We start from the raw sequence: 22,337 nt of genomic DNA, 5'->3' as shown, positions 1-22,337 counted from the left end.
AATCGAAATTTGACTTTCGAATTTTAATTTTTTTTAAATAATAATAATTTATTTTTTCATAAAAGATAGATATCAATCCACGTAATATTAATCACGAATAATTTTAAAAATTTTTATTATCATGATGTTTGATAACGTCATGTATTTAATATTTAAATTTAATATTTTATTTTATATATTGAATTTAATTTTGTGGTCCCGTCAAAGAGATTTAGATTATAAAAAGAATTACATGTAAGGGTGAGTAATTAGAAATTTTAGTTTACCATAACTAAAGATCAAATGGATCTAATATTTTTAAAAAATCGATCAAAACTGATCAAATATGAAAAAAGATCAAATTAACCAAACATTGAATTGATTCGATTTTGATCCAATAGACTAAAATTTTATCACTTTTTTTTGTAAATTACAATATTAAAATTTATAAATTTTATCCATAATTATAAAATATATAAATAATTTAAATGTAAAAAAAATAACATTTATTTGTTCACTAATATAATTATTTTTTTTACATAAGTTATTAAATGAACATTTAAGATTCAACATAACAAAATGTCAAATACAATAGAATTAATATCCACAAAATAAAACTATCTAAAACAAAACTATTAACCATCACAAATTATCAACTTAAATCTCTTCTATGACTTGGTTCTTTACATTCACCCATATAGGCTATCTAACAATTGAAAGAAAATGAAAAATACAATTAGTATAATTTTTTAAAACAAAGTAAAAGAAGATTAAAAATGAAAAATTATGTAAAAAGTAATAAAATTTATTATTTATCTCAATTGAAGTGTGAAGAACACATTTCTAGCCTCTTTACTCATTAATTGTCAACAATAGAAATGGAATCTATAATCTCAATCTTTGACATCTTTAAAATGCATATACAAAAAAAGAACTAAAAGAAATAAAGAAATAAAAATTGAAAAAATAAAAATGAAGAAGTGAAAAAATTAAATGTATATTATATTACTATAAATTTAAAAATAATATATATAATATTACATATATATTAGTTTGGTTTTTTAGTTGACTTGGTCTAAAATTTTTAAAATCGAGAATTGACTAAAAATCAATTGAACAAATCATTTTAGATCAATTGACTCAATTGATCAATTAGACTGAATTGATTTACCCAAATCACATTTAATTTTATGGGTAATTAGTCTAGTCTGATTTTATTCACCCATAATTAGATCATGCACACTAATTTTTGGTTTAAGAAAGATGAAAAAAAAGGAGATTGACAAAGACACTTAACGAGTAATCCATCTCAAAAACTCTAACATTTTGTTTGGCTTGATTTCTACTTTTAAGAGATAGATAAACTAATAAAAATGTAACCAAACAAACACTAAAGCTCAAATAAAATCGCAAAACATTATCTAAAATCTCTTAAAAATATAAGACTATTTACTAATTACCCAAATCCGTTAAATATCTGATTAAATAATTCAAACAACAACTTAAATAATTAAAAATCAGATAAAAAAATTAATTTATATTTATTAGTTTACAAAAAAAATTGATTAATACGGTAAAGGTTGTATTGAAAATAAAAAGGATATAGGATAGAATTTCATAAATTATAAACTTTCGAAAGATTATATATAATATTAATATATATGTATAAGTGTGTATGCACGTATGCGTGTAATCAAGTTCGAATTTAAGATATTTTATAGGTAATACTCGAATCAAAGTCAAGTATTAAATCTTACCCAAATTTATTCCATAACCAAACATAAAGTATTCAAACTTTATGTCTTACAAATACTTGTATAATATTCAACTTGTTTATATCCCTAGCCCAAGTTATGACTATATCTTGAATGAATGACTGGAAATTTAGTTAGCAATGTGAATTTTAAAGTATGAACTTGTGTGAATAGAGAGAGTTGCATCTTTACATGAGAGAGAGACACATCTCTATATTATATTATGAGTGGCACAGCACCTTTTAAGGTGTTAATTTTTACCTATTTTACTTAGCAATAATATGAATTATAAATTATTAAAAAATCAATATTAGGGGAAGATTCTATGTTTGAGATGTAGTGCTCTCAGTTAAAAAATAAAAAGAAGAAAGCAATATAAAAGTAAATGTAAAATATTTTCAAATAAACATATTTAAATTGGTTGATTCAAGAAAATTTTGTTATACTTGTCTATGACAATCTCCTTAATTTATTTGAATAATAATTTTTTTTAATTTTATTAAAATAATAAAAAATATTAAACTTTTAATAAAATATTTTTTTTTCTAAAATTTTAAAAATAAATTAATTGTCGATTACCGAACGGAACGTGAAAGACAAACCTTATGACATAACCCACTCTCAATGGTTATGCAGCGGCCTTTTATTATCGTCTCTGATTCGGGCTCAGAGCCATGAGAGCCCAAACCAAATGAGCTGATTGGCGTCCACGAAAGCCCAGCGAGACGATATCGGGCTGAGATTGATTCACCCTCCGGTGTTTTTTCTGAGCCCGCCGTAAAGACAATGAGGTGCATGGAATTGAGCCGATGAAACCAAAGCAAGAAATTGGTGCTAAACCTCTCTCTGGCTTCTGAGTATATATTAAGTCCAGTTTCAAGTCATCCTCAAAGTCGCCCGCCCCTTTATTTCTCTGTTCGTACCCACACATGCATTAGGGTTTATCATTTTTTTTTCAGAAATTTCACGTTTCCGTCTGTCCCTGTCTTATCAGTAATTACCTAGGTATCTTCTCCATTATGGGTTTTATTTATTTTTGGTAATTAAACGATTTGCGTAGAAAAGAACCCATGGTTTGTTTCTGTTCTTTTTGTTTCTAGAAAAGAAAGAATGGGTTATATTTGTTTGGTTGATTAGCATTGTATTATTTGTTGTTTAATTCAGGTTTAATTTAATTTAATGTATTCGTCAAGAGGGACGAATGCCTACGGGCAGCAAACCTACGGAGGTCAATCTGGATATGCACAAAATGTGAGTCTTCTTTTTTCCCACAATGTTAGCGTTAAAGATGCTAGGTCTTTCTGTTTTCGAGCTCATTGTTTTTGTATGAAATTATAATGGGATTGAATGCTCTGATTATAAGATGTTTTGTGCAGTTAGCGTGATTGGGTTTGTGAGAAAAACAGCTCAATTGTACTTGCTTTGATGTTGCTGTGACTTGTGACCTTTTTGTTTTAAATAATTGTTTCAAAATCTTTATTGTTGCTGAGCAAACAAATGTTTAATATGACTGAATAATTATTTCAAAATAAATTGTTGCTGTGGCATTGCATCCGAATTCCGGGGATTTTCTATTTTCCCTGACAATAACATGCCATGTATGTTTTATAATTAAAGAGTTATAGTGGGTCTGGTTTTGTTTCAATTTTTTTTTTTCGCTTTTTGGTAAATTTTGTAGTTGGGGGCTGGTTATTCTGGGAGTTCAGTTGGAGGACCTGATGGGGGAGCTCAAATGTCCTTGGCTTCCCGGCATTCATCAATTCTAGGTAGTTCTCAAGAAGCAGATGTTGGTGGGTACAGAGCCCTTCCTTCAGTATCAGCTCATTATGGGGGGCAGTATAGCTCCATATATGGCACAGCTGCTTTGAGTGCTGCTCAGCAGGTCAGTGGAATTTGGTCTGTTTTCCTATGTGTTTGTTTTGGTAATTCATATATTTCATCGTGCTTTGAATTATCCTTTCTCTTTAAGCCTTATTGTAGATATTTGTGAATCCTGGTCAGTTTCATTAATTTTGTGCTGCTTTTCATTCTCGCTCTCTTAGCATCCGATAGTCAATCATGATGGCCTGTTTCTCATTAAGGTATATTATTAGTCGGTTCTAAGGTGATATTAGTCTGTAATTTTAGATGAACATGCGCCACTCTGTGTGTTAATTGGAATTTGGTTATGGACAATATCATTTACATTTGTTGATTAATTTGGTAATGAAGAATATTATTTACATTTGTTGATTGAATTTTGGATTTGATGAATTTTATATGTACTAGGTTCCTGCAATAAGTTCCAAAGGGGCTGGACCATCAGCTTTGGAAGCTCGTAGTGCTTATGCCTCATCTATGCCAGATTCACCAAAATTTGCATCTACTGACTATGTTTCATCATCAAGTCACAGTTATAATCACAAAGGTGATCAACTGTATGCAGAGAAGATTCCTGACTACCCTACAGTGGAGAGAAGACAATATGGAGAACGGCAGGGTGGTTATTTGGGGAGGGACTTGCCAAGTGAGTCAAGTGGAAGATATGCTGATTCTGCTATTTATGGTCATCAGCATCAGGTCTAGCAATTTCATGATGTTTCTTTTATTAGCTTCTGTTTACTTTTATTGTGTTTTTTTTTTCATGTTCTGAATATAAATCTGCTCCAGCCTTGACCATCTTGTACTTTTATTTCTTGTTCTCTCATTTGGTGGTGATCTTTAATTTTTACTATATTGCTCAACAGCCCGAGATATATGATCGTCTTGATCAAGCTGTCTTGCTTCGACAAGAACAATTGCTCAAAGCTCAATCAGCTCCTCATGAAGGTGGTTCAAGGTATTTTTATATTGATGAAATATTTAATGAACAATTTTCAATTGAGGATGGTTTGTGCGTCATAGCTACCCTTCTTCACTTATACTCATTCCCTCGTAAGTATATGGCCAAGGTCAACCTTCTCATCCTTCATGGTGATAGTCTGTTGACTGCTTGTTAGATGGTAATATATTGCTTACTGCACTGAGTAGCAACCCATTTCTGGCAGACAAGCTGATTATCTTGCAGCAAGGAGTGCTGCTAGTCGTCATTCCACCCAAGATCTTATGCCTTATGGAGGAAGAATAGATGCTGATCCCCGCAGTTTATCATTGCTTAGTTCTTCTTCTTCTTATGGTGGACAACCTCCATCGATATTAGGGGCAGCTCCAAGGAGAAATGTGGATGATCTCATGTATCCACCTAATTCTGCAAATCCTGGTTATGGAGTGAGCCTACCACCTGGTAGGGATTATGGAACAAAGGGGCTTCATGTTGCATCCCTTGAGTCTGAATATCCGAGTAGTGCATTGTCACGCAGTGGTCATCCTAGGATTGATGAACGCAAGGATGAGAGGGCTGGTTATCTTAGGGAGTTTGAGATGAGAGTGGAGGAGCGTCGTCGGGAGCATTTGCGTGAAAGAGAGAAAGACAGAGAGAGGGAAAGGGAGCGGGAACGAGAACGACTACGAGAACGAGAACGAGAAAGAGAACGCGAACGTTTGCGCATCTTGGAGCGACGGGAGAAGGAGAGAGAGCGGGAGAAGGAGAGAGAACGAGAGCGCAAGCGTGCACTTGAAGTTACGCATGAAAGAACTCCACCAAGAGTTTCTAGGGACCACCGTGGTCCCTCTTTGACAAAAGAGGCTCGACCTTTGAGGCGAGACTCCCCACGTCGTGAAGCTTCGCATAGGTGGATCTTGATGTTTTACATTCCATCCTGCTCTAGTTCTGAATGTTTAGCTCCTTGTGTTTCTCACAGTCTTCGTAACTAACTTGGTGTTCTGTATTGCTGAAGGCGTCTCTCACCTGTTAAGGAAAAAAGGAGAGAATATGTCTGCAAGGTAAAAGGACAGCAAGAGCTCCCCATTCGAAGATAATTTGAACTTCTTCAAGAATTTGCTTTTTTCCTTTTGGAATCTGATTTGTATCTAAATTCTTCTTGTTTTCACTCTTGACTTGGGCCTTCAGTTTTTGTTGCTTCCTGTTGGTCTTTGGCTCATGGTGCGCAGGGCTAGTTGCCATTGTTTCCACAATCTAGATAATTCTTCATATGCGTATAAGCCGTTGCCTACTTATTTGACCCTAGGTTTGATCCTTGGTTCTTGGGGCACCTTTTCTAATATTTTATTTTGACTGGTTTCAATTAGCTACTTCACTCCTCGTCTCCTTGGATGTTTTCCTTGCCCTCACCCTTTCGTATTTTTCCTCATTGGTTAAACCATGTTTTACATTCATAGAGTCTATTTCAAAACTTTCAGAGCTCCCTGGATTTATATATGCAAACTGCTCTAAGCTGTGGTGGTTCGCTACAACTTCTAGTTCTTCCAATTGATGAAGCTTACCTCTACTTTAGAGAACTTATCCAACTTTCCTGAGTTGGAAAACTTGTTCAGTATATTTTCCTGTAACATGGATATGTATTTTCTGAATATGCATGTCATTTGGAATGTTATTAATCCTTCAAGCAATATATTCTGCTTACTTGCAGGTATATTCAACCACCTTGGTAGATGTAGAGAGAGATTATCTGTCAATTGATAAGCGATATCCCAGACTTTTTGTACCTCCTGAATTTTCAAAGGTCTTTCTTTCTCTCTCTCTCAAAATTCAGTGATGTGTTAAATTTGTATTTTTAGGTATTTGCTTCCAGCTAACATCTTCAACTGCTGTAGGTTGTTATAAACTGGCCAAAGGAGAACCTTAAGCTCTCTATGCATACTCCTGTCAGGTATCCTTCGTGGATCACTTTGTTACTCGAGTAGCTTTTGGACATCTCAACTAGCATTGAACTTCTTGGTTTGTTGTCTATTTATTGGCTAAAGACTAAAGTGGTCTTCCCATCATGGTTTTAGATATCTTAATTGTTTCTATGAACTGTTATATTAATTAATTAACTATATTTTGAGGAAGTGAAAGTGCTAATGAATTGTTTGTCATGATGCTTGGTCTTTTCCCTGGGGAATAACAAAATAATTGAGACAAAAATTAGTCATTCAAACTTAAGTAGTTGTGGGATCCTAATCAACTTCAATCGCTGTTTTCATTTCCTCCCCTTATTTCACCCTCGCTAACTTACTTTGACCATCTAAATGATATGGCATCTTATATTTTTATGGAATTGTAATAGTATGGTTTGTGTTGAGTGGAGCAGCTTTGAGCATGATTTTGTTGAAGAAGCTTGTTCAGCTGAATCAGAAGAAATTTCCAGCAAGCTTTTGCCTGTTGAACCTGAAAAGTCTGAACAAGGAAGTACAGTGTGGAATGCAAAGGTTGGTCATTTATAAATGTAGCATCTGATAACAGAAACTATAGCTTTTTTATCTATCATACTTCTATCCTTTTCTGAGGAAGCAAGTTTTCATCAAATATGAATTGGTTATTTCATTTTTTCTGCATCATGGGGTTTATTTTTAGTCATCAGAACAGAATATCTGAATAATGTAGAATTGAGTTCTTTCTGATTAAAGCATTTAAGCTTTGAATGTGTGCTTTGGCATTATGGAGTTTCTATTGCACTAGTGGTTGGGAGCAAAACTTCATTGAAATCATGGGTTATTTTGAATGGGCCCTGTCTCTCCCTGCCTCCACCTATCCCCTTCGTTTTATATGGGACATCTGCAGGACTGTATCGGGCAGGTAGTACTTGTCTTATAAATTCACTCACTGGATTGAACTGACATCAATTCTCTCTCTCTCTCTCCCTTTCTCTCTTGCTTGCTCTACCACAGTTTTTTCTGGTTTGGATGACAATTGAGGACTTTTTTTCCAGGCAGTGCACACTTTATAGCTCTACTCTTTTGGTTGAACTGGCCTCATGACTAATCTCACACTTCTGTGTTGTTCCTTATGTTGGCAAGTGCCTGCGGAAGGTGTTTTCTTGTTTGTTTGATCTAGAAGACTCTACATAGAATTCAGTGTCCTAACAGTTTTCTTTTATATTTTGTTATCTATTTACCGCTATGATTAACCAAAAAACCTTCAGGGGTATATGTTGGTCAAGACACTAAAGGATGAGATATGGTAGTCTTGCACTTATTTTGTTAATTTCTTATGAAACTTATATTAACATGCTGGAGTACTGAAAAGAAGTTCAGGGCATTTTGTTTAAGTTGAAACTTTCCAAGGAAGAAAATTCTGTCTTGTTTTCAAAGTTTATTGTATCATATTCTGCTTTTATTTGGCTAATAGTAGATAAAAGCTGTAGAAGCATGAGCTATGCTGTGGTCGATCTTTGAAGTTTCCAATCCTTTGTATGATTCATTTGACTGCTTTGAAGTTTCCTTTGTACAATTCATTTGTAATAATTCATGTGTGATTTAAGCTCTCTCACTTGTTTGTCTCTTTGGCTTTCTCTGATAGGAATATTGAAGATTCCGACCAAAGTTAATTTTAATCGTGCTTGAGTAATGTATGTTCATTTCTTTCATTCAGTTGATTTTGATGAGTGGATTAAGCAGGAGTGCTTTGGAAGAGCTTTCATCTGGAAAAATCCCTGATGATCGCATGCTGCATATTTGCAATATTCTAAGGTTTGCTGTTCTTAAAAAGGATCATTCCTTCATGGCAATTGGTGGACCTTGGGTTTCTGCTGATGGCAGCAATCCTACTGATGATGAGTCCTCTCTCATTCGAACAGCCCTTAGGTTTGTCCTGTCTGCTAGTAGTAGTATGCTATGTATCACTTGATTCATTTTTCAAATGGGGAGTTATTTTACTTGAACAGGTATGGAAAGGATGTAGCCAATCTTGATTTGCAGAACTGTCAGCACTGGAATCGTTTCCTTGAGGTATTATTATTTGTTTTAGTTGTCTCCAAAAAACCTTCTGTGGTATTGCTCAGAAGCTGCAATTCTACTGATAAAAATTTCTGCTTTATGTTTGAATCTTTTTATTCAAAATTATTCTGGAGGATCCTTCTTCTTTTTTTTTTTTTTTGATTCTATCTCAGGCTAAGTTGTAAAAGATGTTGATTCTATTGAACTTAAAATCCAATTTAATCGTTATTTCTCAGCAGCCATGATCTATACTTTTATTGGTTTATGTATTTCTTATTTTTGGTTATTGAGTAGACCAGACAAACATGACCATCAAGGATGGTTATCTTTTGGTGGTTTTCATCTTGAAATTATTTTACATAGATCGCTTGCTGTAATCCTTTTGTGTTTTATTTCTGAAGATCTTGATTCCATAGGCCTTTAAAAGGAAAGAAAGGGAAAGGTGGCTTGAGCACTTGAAGATACTGTTTAGGGTCTAGTATATATTAATATCGGTGACTATATGCGGGTAATATGATGGCTGGAACAGAGGGAATATTCTAAAATTCAGTAAGCAGATAATGTAGAAATGTGCAAACCTCATCTTGTTGTGACTGGCAGTTTAGCCAGGTGGCAAACATTTATCATCACATTCTCTATTGGATGAGCTTAGTAGTTTTATTGATTTTTCTTCTTACAGTTTCTAAAGTTAGAATTTTGTTTCTTGATGTCAAGAAGCTAGCTTTAAGCTCTTTTTGTTATTTGCAGATACATTATGATAGAGTTGGCAAGGATGGACTGTTTAGCCATAAAGAGGTCACTGTGCTGTTTGTTCCAGATTTATCTGAATGCCTCCCTTCATTTGATGCATGGCAAGCCCAATGGCTAGCTCATAGGAAAGCTGTTTCTGAAAGAGAGCGCCAGCTTTCCTTGAAAAGGGAGGTATTATTCTCTTTTTTTCCCTGCCTTTTCTGTTAGGTTTCCTTATGCTCAGTTTTATCCAAGTAAATGCCTATGTACTTGCATAAGCTGTATTAAGAAGATGCATATGCATAGTTTATGCATGTAAAGTGTGCACATTTACAAGCAGACACATTGACAACTCCCCCACCCCACACACACACACAAGAAGAAGAAGAAGAACAGACTGGAAGTGCTACTAGAATCCAACATGCCAAAATTGCTGTGGATTATGTTTTAATTAAATGCCTGTCATGCATGCTGAATGTCATCACGACCAGTAAATCAAGTTTCTAAAGATTTTGGACAGACAATGGCTTGGAGCATTCTGTGCAATCAATGCCCAAACACTTGATATCAATTTTTGAGTTATGATGGATATATGGCTGACCCTTGGTTTTTCAATTTTCCTTCCCTAAATTTTCTTTTGTGTAATAAAATAAGGACCAGTGGATATGTTGCCCACTTTACTAATGGTGAATTTGTTTTCTTTCAGAAATCTAAGGAGAGGAAGGAAGGATCAAAAGGTGAATTGAGTTTTTACAAATTACATCATCTTATTGATTTGCTCAAATATTTTGTATGGACATGATCAATTATGAAATTGGATCTGAGCTTCTTCCCCTTTAATTTTTCATTTATTTGGCTAGACAAGGAAACAGATTCTGCAAAACACACTGAGAGAGGCAAACCAGAAAAAAGGAGTCAGTCCGTGTCCTCTAGTCACGGAGTAGTTGCTAACAAAAAGGAGAAAGATGGCAACTCTATTGAAGGAGATGCAGCTAAGAAAGGTTAGTGGGGGTGAAAATAAAGTTGAGGTAAAAGATGGCAGTGAAACAGCAGTGGGAGGAGGTCCTGAGAAAAAGGAACAGGACGAAGCTGCTGGTGCTAAGACGAGTGCTGTGAAATCTGTGAAGAAGAAAATTATAAAGAGGATTGTCAAACAGAAGGTTGCTAATAGACAGCTGCCGAAGTGAATACTGCTAGTAAACAAAGTGACAAGGTTGATGAAGATGTTGGAGAGCAGAATGCTAAATCAGAGATTGCCAGTCAAAAGGAAGAATCTTCTGCTGATCGTGCTGGGGTTAAAACTTTTGTACGGAAAAAGATTGCAAAAAGGAGGCAGCTGGGAAAACTGATCGGAGTGAAGATAATGGTGTTCCCCTTGAGGCAAAAGTGGAGAAGGAAACAGGGTGCTCTGAAGATAAACCAAAGGATAATTCAGATGCCAGCAGTGCTGCAGCTGTACAAAATGCCAGTGTGAAGACAACTGTAAAGAAGAAAATTTAAGAGGGTGCCTAAGAAAGTTACCTGCTACACAAGCTAATAATGAAGTAGCTGAAACTAAGGAAGATGATGATAGGGATGACAAAGAAGTGGTTCAAGCTGGAAGTGACACCTCAAATATGGGGAAGCAAGCAGGTTCAGAGAAACAAGGCAATGCTGCATGTTCAAGTAAATCAGAAATCAAGGCTGAGAAGGAGAATAAGGATGAAAAGGTGACTAATGTGGAGTGTCTGAATGACAAGCGAAAGGTTATCACAAAAGATATCATGATGACAAGAGGGGAAAATTGAAAGAAGCGGAAAAGTCAAAAGATGAGAAAGAGGACAAAGATAGTAAAGATGAATCCCGAAGCAATCCTAACAGAGAATCCAAAGACAAGAGGAAGTCTGAGGAACCTCCTCCAAGGCATCCTGGGTTGATTCTACAAACAAAATGGAGCAAGGATTCTAAAGTAAGTTAATCATATCTTATACACTGGCTTTCTATAGTGAAGGAAAAGTTCTTTATGGACAAACTTCTAATATCCCTTGCTATTAGTTGTCTAATTATGCGTTCTAATGCTGCAGTTGCGATCTTTGTCGCTTTCACTGGATTCACTTTTGGATTATACTGACAAGGACATTGAAGAATCAACGTTTGAGGTTTCTTTTGTCTTGTTATCTTTCTGCCTTAATAGCTACAATTTTTTTTTAAAAATTTTGCTACCCCATATATTTTCATTTATAACTTCATGTTATCTGAAGCAATTTTGGTGTTTTATTCTTTTTATTTTTTTCATTTACACCAATTATATTCCATTTTTGCAGCTTTCATTATTTGCGGAGGCACTGTATGAAATGCTTCAGTATCAAATGGGTTGCCGTATATTAACATTTCTTCAGGTTGGTTTGTGATGATTTTTGCTTATTTTACTTAAATTTCTTTCATAAGAATTTTCACTAACATTGTTTTCAATGTGTAGAAACTGCGTGTAAGATTTATGACAAAAAGAAATCAGCGTAAGAGGCAACAGGAAGAAACCCATGAGAAGGAAACCGATAAAAAGTCACCAACAAAAAGATTGAAAACAAATGAGCTCTCTGTGAACAATGAATCTACTAAATCAGACACATCAAGTGCAGCTCAGCAAGCTCTGCAAGAGGATGAAGTAATTGTGACCAAGGAAGAAACTACTGCTGATCATGTTGATGAGCCACAGACAAAAGATGAAATAGATGACGAAGATCCGGAGGAAGATCCTGAAGAATATGATGCAATGGATGATGCAAGTCCACAACCCAATTCCTCTAAAGAGGTAGGCTTCTTTCTTTTTAAAACAGGGAAACTCAAATGGTTTTTGTCAAAAATTATTTTCACTACTTGGTTTTTGGATGCATCCTAATAACTTTTGTGCAGTTGGTTTTGTTACTGGATTGAATTTCAATCATGTTGTCTGTACTATTATTATTTACATTATGATAAGCATCCATTTTTACACCTGGACTGAGTTATGGTGATTTGATTTGGCAAATTCATTTTCATATGGTTAGTGCTGTTATTTATCCTTGTTTATGAAAGATCGTAATTTCATCTTTGAAGAAAAATGAAGAAGAGAAGACAGATACAGATGCTAAACCTCAAGAGGAGGCTGAGAAAGATGAAGCAAGGGCATCTATCAAGGAGGAAATGACCACAAAAGCTGCTAGTACAGAGCCTGGGCCCGAGGGAGATATGTCTGCGAAGAGGGAGCTGAAAGTTGATCCAAGGAATAAGGAGCTGGCTGTGGATAAGGATTTGTTGCAGGTATTTTCCAATTCACCTTTCATTTCCCTTGCCTCAGATCTTTCCTTGTTTGAGTGTGCAATTCAGATTTTCTTTCTTCCCTCATTAATACAAGTCTTCTTTTTAATAGGCTTTTAGGTTTTTTGATCGGAATCGAATTGGCTACATTAGGGTGAGACCAAAATCTTTTACTTATTTGGGTATGTTCTCGCATGCTAGTGGTATTGATAATTTATTTATTTTTTACAGGTTGAAGATATGAGGTTGATTATTCACAGCTTGGGGAAGTTTCTCTCCCACAGGGATGTCAAAGTAAGATGATTCTACAAATTCTTTTTGTTGTTGCTTGTCATAATTCTGCTTTTACGTAGTAGTCTTGCTTTACAGTTAATGATGGTTTTCGTTTCCTGCATCAGGAACTTGTCCAAAGTGCATTATTAGAGAGCAACACAGGAAGGGATGATCACATTCTTTACAATAAGCTAGTTCGTATATCTGACATATGAGGAGACCTTTTTGGGTCTGATGATCTGTTTTAATCTGTTCTGCATCTGATGGCCCTTGAGAGGAATGATTCATAGGAGTAGAGTCACAGATGGTTGAATACAAGGTTTTAGCTTCTGCTGTCGAATTATTAAGAGCCAGTTTTTCTTTGAATCAAAAAAATAAATAGTTGTGCTAATCACTTATAGAAGAGATTGCCTGCTAAGTTGCTCAAGCCCCACCTCTGTTTTGGTCTAATTTTACTGCTTTCGGAAAACCATATTGCTCACTATGACCAGTGATCATCATTGTGATTTACACTGTGTGTATGAATTGTAAGTTCAACGTTTGTATAGTACTGTCATTGCTAAGATTGCTAGTGAAATACCATGCTAAAGACACAGCTGAATGCCAGAATTAAAGTTTGCTTTTCCAAACTGAGGATCTGTATTAGATTATTCGAAACATGTTGGTAACATCAACCTTTTTGATGAATGCTGACCATAGTAACATCGAAGCTAACTCTCCTCAGCAGTTATGGAAGTAAAAAGGTGAAGAATAGAAACACAAAAAGTAGAAAGCAGAAAATGAAAAGAACAACTCTCCCCCTAGCTATTTAGCTAATAGCTTTGATCATGAATGCAAGCTCAAGAAGATTCCTCAATGCTTGTTTTTTGACCACTTTGCCATAGAACCCTCTTCCCAACTTTATAGCTTCTCAAAGTCTACCACACCACCGCCGTTCTTCTTCAATCCTTTAACAACAACCTTCAATACTCTCTCATTACTTCCCACAGCTTCTGCCACACTGTCCTTACGGCCTCCATTAATGGAATAGCGCTGCTCCACCGTTTCATCAACCTATCTGAGCTATATACCTCGCGAATATGCAGCCCAAAACGATGCCCTCAAAAAGCCTTCTCTTTTCCCCTCACTGCCCATTTCCTCATACCTTCTTCCAACCTATAAACAGCCGCACCAACATCTACCCCTTTTTCGAGGCCTATCTCAATCCCTCTTAACTCCTGCTTGGCACACACTGCTTCTTCAAACTTGCACCTCCTACACCTGCAGTTAAAACCCCATGACTTGGACATTTCCATACGCTTGTCAAGGGAGAAAGTGTGTCGAAATACATGAACGTGATCTCTTCACCAGCCTTGATGTCTCTCGAAGCATGAACCATGACATAGTCCCCTACATGCAAACGCCTTGCATTAGCATTGCATGAATGGTTGATGAAGGAAGCCAGTATCCATAACCCAACACCATAAAAATCACTGTTTTTACCCAATACCTTGGCTGAAACCGCTTCTTCCACAAGAGAATTCACATCCAAGATGCTTAGTATCTTATCCATTTCAAGCTTCTCCTTTGAACAGCCATTGCTCTCCACCTCAGGCTTAAAGTGACTCAGTTCGGGAACTTCAAGCCCCTCTTCGTTTTCACCTGTGGATAGCATACTAATCAAAAGCTGTGTTCTTTGACATTTTGTGACAGCTTCCTTAACTTTGTCTATAAAGTTCTTCCACATAACCAGCTGTGCATTTTCTCCTGAATCTTCACCTCCCAATAAACCTCTTTCAATCGCAACTGCCTTAGTGACCAGAACCAAAGTCCCAGCATCGATATTCTTTGTTGCAAACAAGCCACGCCCACTAGTTTCAGACCTCTTAACCAGCACTGGACCAATGTATTCAGCAAGTTCTGGAGGCTTCCCTCGGAACCCATTGAGAACCCAATCAGAAAGATCAAAAGTTCCTGTCCTTGATTGAAACTCAAGTTTTTTACACTTCTCTAAATACCCATTAAGAATTTCCAGCTTCCCATTACCCTGGGGATCAAAAAGAGCAGCTTTGAAACAGTCCAAAGCATTGGCATATCTGTTCAAACTAAGCAAGATCTTACCTTTGCAAAGTAAAGTCTTGAAATGGGTAGCTTCAATCTGAAGTGCTCGGTCACAGTCTTGAAGTGCTTCAGAGAAATCTTGTAGCCTTGACCGTGCCTCAGCTCGATTCGAGAAGGCTACGCAGAGAGATTTGTGAAGCTTGGAGAGGTGATCTGGGTCTGGGTTGGAATCTTGATTGGTCTTTGAGATTTGGCCTTGGCAAAGATTGATTAACTGAGAGTAAAGTTGTATGGATTCTTCCCATTCTTCTCTGAGGATAAGCTCTGTGGCTTTCAATCTCAGCTGCTGCATTTGCTCTTCGGCGGCGGACATTGCTGGCTCTTCTCTTACCTTCTCTGGCTTGCTGGTTTTGAAATTTGGGGGTGTTTATGTAACGGTCATGTTCTTCTTTTGGTCTTCGGTCATTTATCCTACTTTGAACTTTAGTTTAAGAGAATGGATCTTCTTGCTTGATGATAGCAACGGCTATGTCAGGATTGTTTCATTTTTTTTAAAGTGAAAATTTGGTAGTGGCTTCATGGGCCTGGATTACAAAAGCACGAGAACAATATATATATATATATATATATATATTATCCAAAGAAAGAAAATCCTTCTTTTATTATTTGATAATGTATTCTAATTTTATACATATTTTATTGTCATCTTAATCCATATCCGAATAAGTTAGACTATATCTGTTAAGCAACTGAAATGATTGACTGGTTATCTGAGGTTCTTCAGTGCTTAAGCCCCGGTAATGAAATTGAACCTACATTGAAAATGAGAAGTGAATGCTACACCATTCTGAAGAAAGAATCAGTGTATTGAAGGAACTGCTGGTGGTACTGGAAACACTCAGAAAGATAATAGATCGAATATTTACATAATCACAACAAATTTGCTTCATATGGGAGTCGGAGCAGTAATAAACAGATACCTTAATAATAAAATTGGCCCCTCAGCCTCAATTAGTCCTCTACAAACGGTAGTTTCTGGCCCCTCAAACCAAGGTTCCAACCTCGAGAGTTCAACCGTGGAACCTGTTGCTTCTGCAGCATTAAGAGTATCATTTGCGTGATTTGAACAAACTTCTTGAGATCAACCCAAAATTTCTTCCAGCTTATCTTGCCGAAAGCTTGTCAGAAGCATGTTGATTCCAGAACAGGATAAGGTTGACAAGAGAGACCAGCAAAAGTTGTAAATGATAAGGAGACCAAATATATCCTTAAAAAGATATTTCATATAATGATGAACGCTGATGACTAAATCTCTGTAAATTTTAGCAAATTCTTGCTGTTCACCTGTCAAACCAAGAGGAAAGTATGATAGCCGTAGCATTTTTAGAATATATATGTAATACAAGGCAGGGCCATTCTTCAACTTCCTAAGATTAAACTTACCGGTGCTATTTGTTAAATGCTTTATAGTAAATGGCAGATGATTATCTCGGCTAATTACTTCTTCAAAAAGTACATTCCATCTCTGAGCTCTAATTTCTCTTCAGAAACTAGACCTGATAAGAAGCTTTGCAGTTGTTGAAGTGATTTATCATAGGGAGGGTCGGCCACACAGAACATCTGAAAGCAACATGCTGTCTTAGGTTAGCAATTACATTACTCATATATAATTTAAAACTGTAGGGCATCTCAAAACCATCTTACCTTAAGAGTATTATGAATTCGATCTAATGCCATGCTGCCAAAATTTGTGAGCATACCCATGATGAATTTCTGCAATGAACCAATTCTGGTTAGAGAGCATCATTAAGCAAAATGACATTTAAACAAGCTATTTATATTTAAGGACATGTCCATAGTCCATATACATGCATATTGATCAACAAGACCTTATGCTTTGGAAAAAACAGTACCTAAAGAAAATGTTCACACACATCACATACCTCATACACAGTCATTTCTTTACGTAGTTGATCCTCAATGGAAGCCACAGATCTCTCTGGCTCCTCATCACCCGCTAGAAGCTCCTCACAATTTCCACTATTACCACCGCTCTTACTAGTATCTACCATGCCATCCACTAGGGTAAATACATGGTTGCTAGGATCTGTCCCTAGTGATTCAGTGAGAACTCCCTGGAGAGAAGATTTAATGAGGATAACAATTTTGTAAATAGACTTCTAGTTTCCAATAATTCTCATTTTGATTTCGGAAACCTTCAAACAGTACCAAATTTGACCTATTTGAAACTTTTAGCTTCTACTTGCTAAGAAAAATACCAAGAGATTTGTACAGACAATGAATCAAAACAATGCAGCATATGAACTTGAACTTCAGACCATATAACTAAAAAACTTGCAATGTCTCCCAGCTGAAGAAGGATGATTTCATCAACTTCCAATAATGTTGCAAACCAAAACTACAGAGGGAAATTTCTAGCCTATAAAACTGAAAGCACTTGAATAACCTATATCTTGAGTGGCAAAGACATGTGTGCTTTACAATAGGGTAATGAACTAAAGATCAAGGGGCTGCATCAAGCTATTAAGTGGAAAAAGGAAATTTCAAAATTTGAACAGGGCCCATTATTTGATAAGGAAAAAACACATGAAGTTAAACATACCTTACTTATCCAAAAGCTTATCCTCCGATACAGCACATCAACTGGGATCCCGGTAGCAGCAGCAAGATTCTTAGAGGTCCAACTGAAAGTAGATATATAATATACCATTAGAATATGAACAATAAGATGCAAAAGGTTCAAACAATTGCTGAAACTACCTCATTTGGTCTTGAAATTGCATTATTATTGCTGCATGTACAGGAGCTACCGTGAATTGCATTGCCTTATCCTCAAATTGCAACTCTAACTAAAATAGTATATATATGATTGAAAGAATAAATGTTAGTTAAGTGATGCAAAAAAGGCAGAAAAGGAAATCAACAATACAATTACAATACTTGATGCTAAGAAAAGAGCATTCAAGGACATGTATAACTAAACTTTAAAAGACCTAACCTTGACTGTTCCAAGATTTTTCTTCCACAGTAGCTTTCGAGGAGTCTTGATTTCATGAAACCTTCTTGCATACTCAGAGAGCAGCTGGTCAACGGGGTAAGGAATGATAAGGGCCTCCTCCTGAAAATTTCCACAACATTAATAAAAAAGTGACAAGGTACTGATAACCACTAATCATTTTGACAAAATGGATTTTCATCAGGGATGCAGGCATAGGCAAAGTATAGTTATCTGGTGCTTGATGCATTTTTATACAAGTCAAGCATTTGTTAACTGTACAACGTTAACACCTGAAATGAAAAAGTGAAAATGAAAATCATATAAATCTCGTACTATGGATAAAGCCTGTAATTTAGTAGGACAACAAGAACCATTTTCTAAATTTGCTTTGCCTTCTTTGCACAAACACTGACCTAAATAAATATCTCCATCACATGTTTAACATATTGAGTCATTAAATTTATTTTTTTCCAATTTAAAGCATCTTGTCAAGTTACAAATTCTTCATAGATATGGTCAATAAGAAAATTAGAAAGGGGAAATATGGAACTAAAGGTGGCTAGATGCATTACATGTTATGAAAATAGATTAATAGTATTCATTTCTCTCATGTTTCTGAATTTTTCTTTTGGAATAATTGATTCCTTAAATATCAATATTTTAGCTCTTCCTTTGATCAAATAATTTCTTCATCTAAAATACTGCATCTTTAAATGAAAAACAAGGCACCTTAATGTGCTACTATAGTTGGCAAAAATTATAGTAATTAGTTTTCAAAATGGTCAATCCATCTGACACACACCTTACCAACAAAATATTGTTTACAGTATTCAAAGAGAATCTCTCTCTTATAAGGTATTAATCCATTTGCAATTTGGCTTTGGAATATAACTTAAACTAAAAGGTAAAAAATGTAAAACGTTTTTCTGAGATATTTCTAACCTTCCCCTAGCAACAAAGCCATAAACAAAGCAAATTCTTAGTAATTGAAAGTGAAATAAAAGAACCGATATCACTGAAACGCATGCCTGGATTGGGGGCCAGAAATTTGAAGATATGATTGTAGCATCAAGATTATCCAAAGAAATCCCAGTCTCTGCTGACTCTGCATCTGCACCTTAGAATAATTCAACAGAAGTTAAACTGATTAGATTAGACGAAAGTAGAATAGCTAAGGTAGCCCCACCAAGCTACCCACATCTAAAAGCTCTAGAAAGCCAGAGAATACCTATTTGAGATTGCTTATTAATTGTTGCTTTAATGTTGGTATTTGTCCTCTTGGAATCAATCAGATCATTGAGCATAATTTCACATTTCTGCATGCTACTCTCTCCAAAATGTATCTGAAAAATGAGAGCATGCAAAAAAGCAAGTAAATTTAGGAGGAAATGTTGAGGAAAACAAAACAGAGTGAATACAATAACTTAATAAAGGCAACTTGCCTTGAGGAGTTCTAGAGTACGTATCTCTGAGTCAATGTCATAATCAGATTTGTTCAGAAGTTTTTCAGCAAGCATAATACGATATTCATTAACAAGCTGGTCTTTTGAACCAATTATGCCAACTACCATTCCAAGTATGTCAACCTTCCGTCTGTTTCGGCTACCTTTTGATGGGTCTGCCTCAACAGGGTCAGGCTCCCAGCTGAAAAAGAAAGAACTCACAAAGACACAGATTAGAACATTGATATGGCAATTTTGACGGCATTGCTTTTATACCTGTAATAAACAACAGTGATAGCAGTAGACATACCGTTGCACATCAATCCAGGCTTGCTTGTCATCTGTGTTAAAATCATCATCAACTCCGACATTTTCTTGATTATCTTCATCTCTATTTAATTCCTCAAGAAGGCTATCCCCACTGTTTCCAGATCCATTTGGATTGCCACTACTGCCATCTGTTAGCATGGTCACAATGCACTTTATGGTATCTTTTCTTCCTTTCAAGTAGTCCCTTATTGGTTCACCAACCGCTTCAAGAAAAACACCAGCTGGATCTATGGTCCGGAGTGCTTTGATAGTTGAAACATATTGATGTAATATGTCATTGGTTGAGGCACCCGCGGTAAGTAAGCGGTATCTTAGTGCAGAAATAAAGGATTCAACCAGCTTAGAATGCTGTCCGGTATATTCAAGACACTGTTTTAAGTCTTCAATTGCAGGAGAGCTGCAAAAGTCAGAAATAAAAAAAAAAAAAGTGAGGAATTTCCAAGAATACTTTAGATTAGCACCAACAACTTCAATTCATGCAATGAACCCAGCAAACAATGGAAATAATAGTTAAAAGTTTAGATAACTCCTTTCGCTCCACGGTCAGGAGAAGGAGAAAAAGTAAACCCCTCAAGTAAGCGGATGTTTTTGAGAATCTCATAAAATAATGTACTGAATCAGTAACTTTCTCTCTCTATATCATTTTGGTACATAGAGATTTTTAGCTACATAATGAGAGGGAAACCTCTCCTGTCCCATTAACCAAGAATGGAAAACATAAAAAATAATGCAGAAATTGAACTAAAGGAGGTACAATGAATTTAGAATGAAAAAAGAATTACCTCTCAGGATAGTCCACAATTATCTCAAAGAGTTTGGCTATCCTTAAATCTTGCAATGTTTCATAAGCAAAATACTCTAGCCGCAATTTCCATCTAATGAGTCCTTCTGATGGAGTATTTGTTCCAGGACAGCATGAAGATGGCTGTGAAGCCAGAGGTGATTTGAGACCAGATGAATGCTGGTCAAAACTAATAGAATCACCAAGATAGGCAAGCAATGCATTCAAGAATTGCAGAGGAACAGCCTGGAAAATATTCCTCCAAATATAAGGAATAATCTCTCAGTAACTTAACCATGGGAGAACATAATAGCAAGTTAATAAAACTTGAAATAACATGAAACCTGGGAAAAAAATACTTTTATATTTAACCAAAAATACCAGAAAGATTCACAGTTATATTGAATGGAAAAGGGAAAATGTAAAGGATTCACAAGCACCAAAAAAACCTGTATCCACTCCTTAATGGAATCCAAAACAGAACTCCGGTAATCATCACCAGCCAGATTATGTACTTTAGCCTGTAATGCAAACAAGGAAAGCAAACTGTTTATAAGATGCAGATTTATAAGCTTGGAACATGACATGTAATGTTACCCAATAAGTAGCGTAACATTTGCTTAAAAGAATAATTAAATAAAAACAGGTCCGACAGAATGTCAAATACACAAAGTCATATATCATTTTTAAATAACAAGTCCACCTTGAGAAGCAAGAAGATAGCAGTAGCATAGGCATCTTCGGTCATGGATGTGAAACCAAGATTTCTAAGATCACGAACAACCTTCCCAATGCTCCTCACCAACTTGTTGTTCTCCGGAAACTTGTCTTGATGATAGCACTCATCAATATCCATTTCACCACTTCTGTGCTTACTCTTTTCATCCAAATCCATCTCATCTCTATCTCGACAATCATTTTCTTCATTCAATTCTCCATCCATTATTGTACTTAACTCCTCCAGCCTTCCCTTAAAGTACCAATGGAGTACCTCTAACAACATCCATGAAATTATCAGCTACTAAATAAAAAACCAATTTTGCACAACAAAAGAACTGACTTATATATATATATATATATATATATATATATATAAAGAATCTATAGTTTCCTACCGGGAAAATGGCGAGGAAGACTGGCCATAAGAATTGAGGAAACAATTAACTGATATTTTGAAAAAAGATAGACTTTTTCCGCATCAAAATTGTGCTTTCCATCAGATAAATTCTCCATATAGGATTGTAAAGCATGAACAAACATTAACAAACATTTCTCTTGATTTTCTTTTTCTAAACATATTTCTTTCAAAGCTTTACACAGCAGTCGTTGAATCTCATCCTCATCAATCTTCTCTAAATCTTCTTCAATTTTACTGTAATCCTCAAAATGGCGCCAAAATCTCGATGCTCCGTTTTTCTCAAAAGCTTCCTATAATTCCAAAAAGAAGGAAAAGTAAGAAACTTGGTATTGAAGGAGATATCAATGGTTTAATCGATTATTACCTCAAGTGATCTGAGGAAGTAGTCGCGAGCGAGAGAGTGGAGGCCATGTTTGCAGAGAGTGTGAACGTGAGAGACGAAGTCGTGTCCGATGGAGCCGTTGAGGAGAGATTTAGCGGCGGCGCAGAAACCGTCGTAGCTTTGGAGGATTTCTTGGACTGTATCGTCGTCGAGACTCATCAAAATCCCTAGATTGATATCTGGACAAGAAGTTAATGGCTCCATCAACAATAGACCCAGAAGGAAAAATGTCTCCTTTCTTTGAAAACCAAGCTACTGCTTGAGCTTAGAAGTGGAGAGAAATTGGTGTGGAACTATTGGTTCCATTTTTGAGAACTTTTTCTTTTGCCGCCACTGCCATTAAAACGGCACGTCGTCTGTCGTTTTATAGTTCCAAAACGAATCCTTATTCCACTTTTT

At 35.8% G+C, this 22,337-nt stretch overlaps 3 protein-coding genes across 4 annotated transcripts; 1 reads left to right on the top strand and 2 right to left on the bottom strand.

The window, feature by feature from the left end:
* Positions 1-2,565: 2,565 nt before the first annotated feature.
* EMB1579 (ATP/GTP-binding protein family) lies at positions 2,566-13,420 on the top strand. Its single transcript, XM_021443881.2, is given in 27 exon segments — positions 2,566-2,738; positions 2,898-2,984; positions 3,412-3,615; positions 4,002-4,292; positions 4,460-4,551; positions 4,760-5,443; positions 5,549-5,594; positions 6,242-6,334; positions 6,426-6,481; positions 6,905-7,022; positions 8,185-8,396; positions 8,477-8,540; positions 9,276-9,449; positions 9,964-9,994; positions 10,118-10,253; positions 10,255-10,424; positions 10,427-10,576; positions 10,579-10,752; positions 10,755-11,018; positions 11,021-11,205; positions 11,321-11,395; positions 11,561-11,635; positions 11,716-12,048; positions 12,333-12,536; positions 12,646-12,687; positions 12,765-12,827; positions 12,932-13,420. Coding segments are annotated over 26 exon segments (4,098 nt in total). The 5' UTR covers positions 2,566-2,738; positions 2,898-2,912; the 3' UTR covers positions 13,022-13,420.
* Positions 13,408-15,439, bottom strand: SDG35 (SET domain protein 35). Its single transcript, XM_021443883.2, is given in 7 exon segments — positions 13,408-13,641; positions 13,644-13,715; positions 13,718-13,813; positions 13,816-13,879; positions 13,881-13,918; positions 13,921-14,118; positions 14,121-15,439. Coding segments are annotated over 7 exon segments (1,590 nt in total). The 5' UTR covers positions 15,220-15,439; the 3' UTR covers positions 13,408-13,618.
* A 162-nt stretch (positions 15,440-15,601) lies between these two features.
* On the bottom strand, positions 15,602-22,308 carry APC2 (anaphase-promoting complex/cyclosome 2). 2 transcript variants are annotated; one of them, XM_021444022.2, is made up of 16 exons: positions 21,921-22,308; positions 21,534-21,846; positions 21,122-21,411; positions 20,868-20,939; positions 20,420-20,664; positions 19,618-20,034; positions 19,308-19,509; positions 19,094-19,208; positions 18,894-18,976; positions 17,866-17,985; positions 17,628-17,716; positions 17,470-17,551; positions 16,790-16,981; positions 16,551-16,619; positions 16,290-16,466; positions 15,602-16,190 (listed from the first exon to the last, which is right to left on the bottom strand). In XM_021444022.2, the coding sequence occupies exons 1-15, from the start codon at positions 22,140-22,142 to the stop codon at positions 16,344-16,346; spliced, it is 2,634 nt and encodes an 877-aa protein (XP_021299697.1). In that variant the 5' UTR covers positions 22,143-22,308; the 3' UTR covers positions 15,602-16,190; positions 16,290-16,343. The 2 variants fall into 2 exon arrangements, with proteins under 2 accessions (XP_021299697.1, XP_021299696.1); XM_021444021.2 differs by having other exon boundaries at positions 15,603-16,190; positions 18,894-18,982; positions 21,921-22,307.
* Between the last annotated feature and the right edge of the window lie 29 nt (positions 22,309-22,337).

Source organism: Theobroma umbraticum, unplaced genomic scaffold, assembly GCF_002168275.2.
Source record: "Theobroma umbraticum cultivar Fairchild unplaced genomic scaffold, ASM216827v3 scaffold_31.0, whole genome shotgun sequence".
Lineage (NCBI taxonomy): Eukaryota > Viridiplantae > Streptophyta > Magnoliopsida > Malvales > Malvaceae > Theobroma > Theobroma umbraticum.
This window is presented reverse-complemented; position numbering and strand designations above follow the sequence as displayed.

Excerpts from the sequence above, each read along its gene's own strand:
- APC2 (XM_021444021.2), bottom strand. The coding sequence starts at position 22,142 with ATGGAGCCATTAACTTCTTGTCCAGATATCAATCTAGGGATTTTGATG. Across the intron at positions 20,035-20,419 it reads ATTGTGGACTATCCTGAGAG|CTCTCCTGCAATTGAAGACT; the intron begins GTAATTCTTTTT and ends TGACTTTTGCAG. Across the intron at positions 17,986-18,893 it reads ATTTCTGGCCCCCAATCCAG|GAGGAGGCCCTTATCATTCC; the intron begins GCATGCGTTTCA and ends GGAAATTTTCAG.